This window comes from Canis aureus, chromosome 8 (assembly GCF_053574225.1).
Source record: "Canis aureus isolate CA01 chromosome 8, VMU_Caureus_v.1.0, whole genome shotgun sequence".
NCBI lineage: Eukaryota > Metazoa > Chordata > Mammalia > Carnivora > Canidae > Canis > Canis aureus.
In genome coordinates this window covers 36,086,982-36,095,483 of record NC_135618.1, presented here as the reverse complement: position 1 = coordinate 36,095,483, position 8,502 = coordinate 36,086,982, and the positions used below count along the sequence as shown (strand labels likewise).

Sequence of the window (8,502 nt, the reverse complement as noted above, 5' to 3'; positions counted from 1 at the left end):
CTCAGGAACTGAAGGGCTCTGTGGCCCCCAGGGTGGTGCAGGCAGCTGCCAGTGGGCTGGGCCCAGCCCCCCTCCTGTCCTCCTCTCCATCCCCCTCCTCCCCCGCAGGCCTGGGTGCTCTCCGTCCCTGGGTGTCATGCCCCCGGGATGCAGTCTGCTGCCTGCTGGGCAGGAGGAGAGCCCAGGTCCCGGGAAGTGAGGCCACCGAGAGGATAGGCTGGGGGTGGATCTGCCCCCGGTAAGGCTTCTGTCCTCCGGTTGTGCAGCTGCTCCCGCCCTGGCCCCCACTCTTCAGCCCCAGGACACAAGCAGGACTCCGACACCGCCCTTCCTTCTCTCCAGGGTGACGCTGGCGCAGGCATGGATGCTCCCAAAGAGCATGCCTGAGGTGTGTTGCCAGTGCCTGAGGTGTGTCGCCAGTGTTTTCGTGTTGATGGATGCGGATGGGGCAGGGGACACATTTGAGTGGCCGCCCCACAGAGGGACAGCCCAGGCGAAGACACACGTGACATCTTCCACAGCCTGTAGGTAGTCCTGAGGCCGAGAATCCTGTTGGGGAGCGGGGCAGAGGCAGAGGAAGAGTGCGCAGGGGCTTTTGCGCCCTGCCAAGGGCTAGGCTTTCTCCTTTGGAGCTGAGAAGGGCCATCGGGGAGCCCAAACCCGGCAAGGGTGCTGCCTACAAAGATGCTGGCAGAAACACCAGGGTGGATTTTGAGGGAAGAACTGGAGGCAGAGCGAATCGGTTGGAAGCAGTTGCCACAGGCCATGCTGGGTAGGATGATTGCTTGGACTTGGCGGTGGCTGCAGTGAGAAAGGACAGTTGAAGAGAGAGGAAATCTAGACTGCTCTCGAGCACCCGGCTCGGATCCTGGGCTGATGGGGGCACTGGCCCAGAAGACGGCGCCGGTGCTGCGCGCTGGGCACGGGGAGGGGAAGGGGTTCCCATCCTCCTCGTGGGGCCGACCGCCCACTCCCACTCCTAGACGCTGGCAGATGTCTCACCAGAGGACCACAGCAGCTTCTAGGAAAGGATCTTCTAGGTGCGACGGGATCCAGAGAGGCAGCATTCCTCGGATTTTCCTGTGTTCCTTAGGGTGACAGATTGTTTTCCACCGGTGGAAGCGTGTCCCTGTGAACCACCTGGGGACATCCGGGATGGTCTCCAGCTGCTTTGAGAAGAGCGCATCTCGGACTCTCCCGGGCCATCCCCAGGGCGGTCACTAGAGGGCACCAGACTCCGCCCGTCGGGGAGGAAGCCTGGGGCTAAGGGGGGAACCTGAAGGGCCGGGCCCTTGAAGGCTGTCCATTCCCCTAAGCCTGATTTAATTTAATTCTTTGGGAATACGCTCTTATTTTGGATATATTATTCTTATTAGTAGATTCTTCTTATAATTATATTCATGAAGAATCTATTCCTGAATATAAAGAATTCTCACAAATACACTTTTCTTACCCCCATCCCTACCTCACCCCACCCAACCTCCCCTCTCTGCTCTTTAGTCTTCAGAAAAAAAGGAACTGGAGCAGAAGTCAATTATACATTCCTTGGCGTTCTGGTGTAAAAAAATGAGAATTGTTCCAGTTAATTTAAATGGGGTCTGCAGACTGGCCCCCTCCCAGATGGGAACAGAGATGAGGGGCTGCAGGTGGCCAGTCAGTGCGCACCAAGTCCTGAGCACCCTTGTGCCTACAGTCATCACCCCATCTGTGCCTCTGTCTCACCCAGGAGGGCACAGCATGATGAGGGAAGGCTCGGCACCTGGACACCCAAAGGACAAGGGTGTGCAGCCTGGAACCCTGGACGTGCACGGTAGCTCCAGGTCCAGTACCTGAGCTTGCAGGGTGGGCAGGAGGTTCACCAGCTGCAAGAAGGGGCGAGAGTCAGCAGAACAGGCAATGATGTCGGTCAAAGGAGCCGCAAAGAGAAGGAGCCCTGAGTGAGGCCCAGGCGGGGCCTGAGTGGGTCCCACAGTGCCCTAAGCAAGGCTCTGGCAGATGGAGGCAGGTGAGGGAGGGCAGGAGCCCCAGGGCCTATTAACCACAATGTGTTAGGACGCTTCTGAGAAACATAGGATACAATGTACTTTCATCTTATGTTTTGCATTTTTCTAGGCTAGGAATTGAGGTGAGGAGGGGCCGTGGGGACAGTAGCTGGCACTTGGGGGGGTGCTCCCAGCTCCTGGGTTCAGACACAGGCTCAGGGCCATCCTGATGCAGACTTCCTCACCCCACACATGGTGATCTAGTGGCATCAAGTCCTGGACACTAAGCAAAAGGGGTTAAATTGCAGAAATGGGAGTTGCAACTCATCTAGATCTCACCGGTGGGGTCTCCACTCAGCCGCCCGCTCACGGCTCCCTTCCTGTCTCCAACCCACCAGCGTGTCTGAGCGGCACACCTGAGCAGCACCCTCCCAGCCCAAAGCCTGTCACCCTTCATTCAGGGAGCCTGAATCCACTTTCTAAAAAAAAATTGCACCAACAGCATCGCTCCCCTCACCCCCACCCCAAAAGGCCCCGTGCTGCCCGCCCCGGCCCAGCCCCTGAGTCCCCACACTGGCATAGCAGGAACACCACGGCCACTCGCCCCTCAGTCATGCTTTTATTCTGCAGCTGGCAGGTCAGCATGCGCAGCTTCTGGCGTCACCGCGCTGTCCTGGGTGAGTCTAGGGCAGGGTCCAACTGGGGGAGCTGAGTGGGACTGTTGCTATAGATGACAGTGGAGGCCGGTGACAGCTCCCAGACAGATGGCTTGGCACTTCAGGAAGCCTTTGCTGTCTAGAAAAGTTGCCTCCTCTGGCGTGGGGCCTGTGCAGCCTGGTCCCTGGGTGGTAGCGGCCTCCCCGAGTCCAAAATCAATGTCCCTGCCTGCCCTCCCCTCCCACCTCCCGCCCTTTCCCAGCTGAGCAGAAGCCCCTCATCCTAAAGGTCACAGACATGCTCCTGGGGACAATCCTCTGAAAGGAGCTGTTTGAGGTCACTCCCTCACTGCCTCCTAAAATGTCAATGGCTGATTAGATTACGCTGCCCCCACTTGCATGGGAGAGGGAAGCAGTGGGACCTGGCCTCACTGGTTAACCGGGAAAGTGTGGCCCGGAGGGGCCTTGGAGGTGATGCCAGCGGCCTAGTGGGTGGGCTCCCCGCACCTGCCATGAGGCCACTGTCTACTGCACCCCCGCCCCCCCGGGAAGGGCTGACCTTGGGCCCAAGGCCTGAAACTGAGGAGTTAGTCAGTCAAAGGAAGACGAAGAACTCCCAGATCGGACCTCACAGGCCTCACTGAGGCTCACCCAGGACCTGTCCCTCGAAGCCACGCAGCCAAGGCGCTGTGCTGGGGAGCGTGGCCTCAGGCAGAGCGCATGCAGGAAGGGTCAGGGACAGCGGACCCAGACCCCCAGGGGGGCCGACAGGGGTGAGGCAGGGGCTAAGGGAAAGGCCTACCCTTCCCGTTACCCAGCTCCTCAGGCAGCCAGACCCGGGAGACAACCGGCCTGGCACCTCTGGGACCACAGCCCGAAGCTGGGACCCCCAGGCCAGCCTGGCCGACCATGTGCTTTGGGTCTGCATGCACGTGTTGTGTGTGTGTGTGTGTGTGCGCGCGCCCATGCATGTGTGCGCGTGCTAGGAAGCAAGGCAGTTTGGGGAGCGGGGTCAGGGCACTGGAGGAAAGGGAGCCGGGCCATGTGGCAGAGATGAAAATCCCTAAGAGGCCACCCCAGGCCAGGCTCCCGCAGAGGCCCAGAGTGTCCCGACTGCAGACAGGCTCCTAAATGTTGATGTTCTTCAAGTCTGCGGAGCAGCGGTACCTGCCGTCCAGGCACCTGGCGCACAGCAGGTTAGGCAGGCAGGGGCAGGTGTGGTGCTGGCGCTTTCTGAAGAAGGGGACCTGGGGAAAGAGGAGAAGAGGGTGACACCTTCATCGTAAGGCAGGTGGGCCTCCGGGCAGGAGCCTCTGGCCAGCCCAGCCCCTCCAACCAGCACGACAGTAACAGTTATCATAGAGGGGGAAACTGAGGCACAGAATGGCTGAGAGACATACCAAGCTCACATTTGTTCCAGAGCTGGGATTGGAACCCTGGCAATCTGGCTCTCGAGGGCGTAATCAGCCACGACGCTGTGCTATCCACACCAACCTTAAAACTCCTCAAGCCCCCACGCTGCCCAGCCAGGCGCAGCGCCTCGCCGACCCAACGCACGTACACACGTACACTTGTTGACTGGATCCCCCTCATAGCTCCGCTACGACGTACTCAGCGCTGGTGGGTGATGCAGATGCCGCTGCCGTCTCTGCTCTGTGACTCTCACCCTGAGACTAGACCATTGCTATCTCCTCAGGGAGGGTGACAGGGATGGCCATGATCACAGGTAGTGCCAGACCCCCGGGTTCAAATCCAGGGTCTGACAGTTGCCAGCTGTGTGACAACTGGCAAGTTCTTTTTTTTTTTTTTTTAAGATTTTATTTATCTACTCATGAGAGACACGCAGAGAGAGGGGCAGAGACACAGGCAGAGGGAGAAGCAGGCTCCACACAGGGAGCCTGATGCGGGACTCGATCCCGGGACTCCAGGATCCCACCCTGGGCTGAAGGTGGCGCTAAACCGCTGAGCCCCCCGGGCTGCCCTGGCAAGGTCTTTAGTGTCTATATCTCAAGTTTATTATCCGCAAAATGAGTCAATAATGGCACCTACCACATATAGTTGGAAAGAGGTTTAAACTACTAATTGCCAAAGGACTTAGCCTGGAAGGTGGCCCGTGGGAAGCATCAGCATCAGCTGTTATTGCCACCGGTGTGCCTTCGGGAATATAGATCTACAGCCGAACCACCTCACACACCCCGAGGCAGCAGGGACTGCCCTGTGCTGTCCCCTCCCCACAAGCAGTCAGGACTGGGAGGGTGACCACAGGAGGATGCCTCAAGCCCAGAAGAACCCGGGGCTCCTGGGTGCAGGCATGCTCCCCCAAGGACATAAGGGACCCCTGAACCACGGGGAGCCCAGGGGAGGTGGCTGGCACGCCCGGTCCCGGCAGGGCTGCAGTTGCTCCTGTACCTGGCCGTTCAGAAGCAAAGGCCTCAGAGCCCTTCGGCGCCCCCTGGGAAGCTAGGTGCGTAGGCCCCAAAGAGGAGGAGGGCCTCCTTAGAGCTTGTGCCCTGGGAGCGGGGCTTGCCATACCCTAACCAGACCTTGGATGGGAGGCCATTCCATGAGTCTTACTTCATGCTCTGGAGGGAAGGTTCCTGGGGGCAGAGGGCACTCAGGACCCCTTGAGAATCTGAATTTATCAGATCTGAAAGAGATTTTAGGGGTGCTCTGTCTCATGCCCTTCGTATACTTGAGGCAACTGAGGCCCACAGCAGTCGCCCCAATTGCCCAAGAGCATCTGCGAATGAGCAGCTGGCGTAACCCCTGAGTCTAAAAGGCTGTGTCATTAGTACCCCCAACTCCACCCTGGGCTCCTCCAAAAAGCAAGGATGCCCAACAGTCCTGAGATGGTACTAGAGTCAGAGTCAGAAAATCGGGGTCGGGCCCCAGCTGTCTCTGGCTCCGTGCCTGGAGCAGGTCTGTGCGGTACCTTGTGGCTGCCGGGGTGACACTCCTCTCCTTCCCGCCCCAGCGGGGTGCACATCCGAAGCCCACGCAGCCACAGGCTGACTGCACAGCAGGTGCCTGTCCCGCACTGGACATCCCGCTCACAGGCCTGCGAGGGGAGACAAAGGGGTGCTGTTAGTGCCACCCAAGGGACACCAGAAGGGAGAGGTACATCTAAAACCCTCGTGGCAGGGAGGGGCTGAGGGCAGCTCCCCTCACCTCAGCCTCACACCCAAGCAGCACATTCTTGCTCCTGCTCCACTCAGGGCTCAGTGGGGGATCAGATCTGCATCTGAGGACCCCTCCAAGCCCCCCTGCAGCCACCCAGTAGGGAAGCAACACTCCGCTTCTGACCAGCCTAGAAGTAAATGCTCAGAGGACGCTGGCAACATTGAATTGAATTCCTAGAGGTGCAAAGAGCGATGATGGTCCAGGCCCCTGGGTGGTCAGTCCTTTGACCAAACTCTCCAACCTTGATCCCACACCCTGGTTGGTGCCTCTGCTCCCCATGGCGGCCCCACCTGGGCCCTCACCAGAAGCCCAGCCTCACCTGAGGCACTAGCACCCCAGAGGACAGGGGTCCCCCCCATGCTTCTCTGCTGACCTCCTTCATCCCCAGATAGGGATGGGCCCCTCTGGGTTGGGCTCCAGAACAGGAGCGGAGCAGCCGTGCCTGGTTTCTGGAAGTTGCCATTTGTAGAGAAGCCCACACAAGCCTGCTTTAAACAAAAGCCTGAACTGGGGGAAATAGGCCTCTGAACAGCTCCAGGCTCAGGTGGGGCCACGCGGGAGAAGCACAACCTTTGCACCTCCAGAGAAGTATGGTAGCTTTCCTGAGCTGAGATTCGCAGTGGGGTTTGGTTTCCGTCTTTATGTCCAACAGAAGGCCCCAGAGCACCCTCTGGCTCCCTAGGTGGGCCCTGGCAGGAACTGGAAGCTGCCAATTTGCTCAGCCCCGGGGAGGGCGGGTGGGGGCGTCGGGCCTGCTTGCCCCTCGGGGACACGCGGGTGACATTCGCCCGGCCATGCAGGGCTCCAGCCCAGCAAGGGCACATCTCCCATACCACGCAGCCCCTGCAAGCCCAGGGCTAGGGCCAAGCAGACCTACCTGACCGAAGTGGGGCGTCATTGTCCCCTGAATCCAGGATGGTCACGGTCCGGGGAGCAGGGGCGCATGCCCATGCCGCCCAGCCTCTTCCTGGGAGTCGGCCTCGGGGCGGCAGCCGGGCATGAAGAGTGGAGGGAGGTCCTGCCCCCCAGCACTGGGTCTCCCCTCTCCTTGCCATGTCTGTCATGCATTTCCTCCTACACTAGTTCTCTCTCTCACTGTGCGTTTCAAAGTGTCCTCTTGAAGGGTTTACTAGAAAGATTTTACCACCACCCTTTGGCCAGATGTTGGAGCTGGCACAGTGAGGTCACCTGGCATCAAGGTCAGCCCACAGCTCCCATCCCTCTTGGTGGCTTCTCTCCTTTGTTTGCCTCACCGATCATCAGACTACACCCTAGGAGGATCCAGAGGCTGATTCATCAGGTATAATTTTGCCCTGACAATGTTATTCATGCTCTGGGTCTCAAAAGCATTGACTTGCCTTTAATAATTTGTTCATCTTTGAAACTCAGTCTTTTTCCTTTAAAAAGGAGATGAAAGAAGTTTTCCTTTCTGTGAACATGAAAACTAATGGGATTCCAGGAATCGTTCGGCATTTTTCTACATTTCCATTCTCTATGTAAAAAGTTGAAGGATGCTGGAAAAATAATAAATTTCTCTCTCTCCCTCTCCCTCTCCCTCTCTTTCTCTCTGGCAGCTTTTATCTGGAAAGCTCTCAGGTATTACTCTCTGTTTTAGTAAGAATGGTCCCACCACCATATCACATTTGGGGGTGGTCCCGGGGCGCCCACAGCCCGAACGTTGCGCATCTGACCGGCAGCAGAGCGCCCCTGCGGGGGAAGCCCCCCCCCCCCAGGAGAGGAGATTTCTACTCGCGACCTGATGCTTGCTTTTGGGTACACCCAGCCAAATGCTCTTATCAGAACCGGGCACAATTAAAATACGTAAATAATAAAGGAAGGAAAGAATTTCAAGACAATCTCTTAAGAGTAGAAAAAGCAGAGGTTAAACGTCCCCAATTAAAGCTACTAAGATCACTGCCTTTAATTAAGTCAACATGCTGTGTAAATTACACTTGACATGTGGACCAGATTGTATAAATGAAAACCAAAATTTACACAAAAGATAAATCACCAGGTGCTAATCAACTTTATAAAGGAATTCCTTATTACACAATGGGCAATCTTCGTGTTACCAAAGGTCTAAACTTCAAAATGTTTGATGTTCTCCTAATGCAATTGGAAATAAGATTTGATTTACACTAGATCCCATCTAGTGCGGTGAGGTCGAACTAATCTGCAAGTCGTATGGAACGGCCCTCTCAATGCTGGCTGACCACGGACACCCCAGGCTTTTTCCGGTTTGCCCCCGCGTGGTTGCAGCCTCCCATCCCATGCAGACCCCCACATCCTCCCAAAACCCAGGGCATAGAGGAAGGTGGACGCCTTACCCCCGTGATCACGGCACAGTCCGACACAGTCACTAGGAGGAACAGGATTGAAACTCGCATGGCACCTCTCATGGTCACTTGGGGTGAAGGCGCAACGCTGGCGGCGCCACTGCCTCTCGCTTGCTCCTGCTCAGCCCCGTGCGCCCTGGGCAGGCCAGGCTGTCCGGCCCCCTCCCGCCTCCCAGGTTTATGCAGTCGGATCCAGGCTGCCTGTGGGTGCCTGTCTCTGTTCTTCCGTTCCCGTCACCAGTGCTATTCAGATGATCTCAGGGATGAACATGAGACCTGAATCCCTGATGACATCAAATCACCATCAAAACTAATAAAGATGAACAAACACATCGGGGGCGTTGACAG

General features: G+C 57.4%; 1 protein-coding gene across 1 annotated transcript; it reads right to left on the bottom strand.

The window, feature by feature from the left end:
• Nucleotides 1–2,902: 2,902 nt before the first annotated feature.
• On the bottom strand, nt 2,903–8,217 carry PROK1 (prokineticin 1). Its single transcript, XM_077904911.1, has 3 exons — nt 8,146–8,217; nt 5,571–5,696; nt 2,903–3,885 (listed from the first exon to the last, which is right to left on the bottom strand). Exons 1-3 carry the CDS (start codon nt 8,215–8,217, stop codon nt 3,766–3,768), a joined length of 318 nt encoding a protein of 105 aa, XP_077761037.1. The 3' UTR covers nt 2,903–3,765.
• Nucleotides 8,218–8,502: the final 285 nt, after the last annotated feature.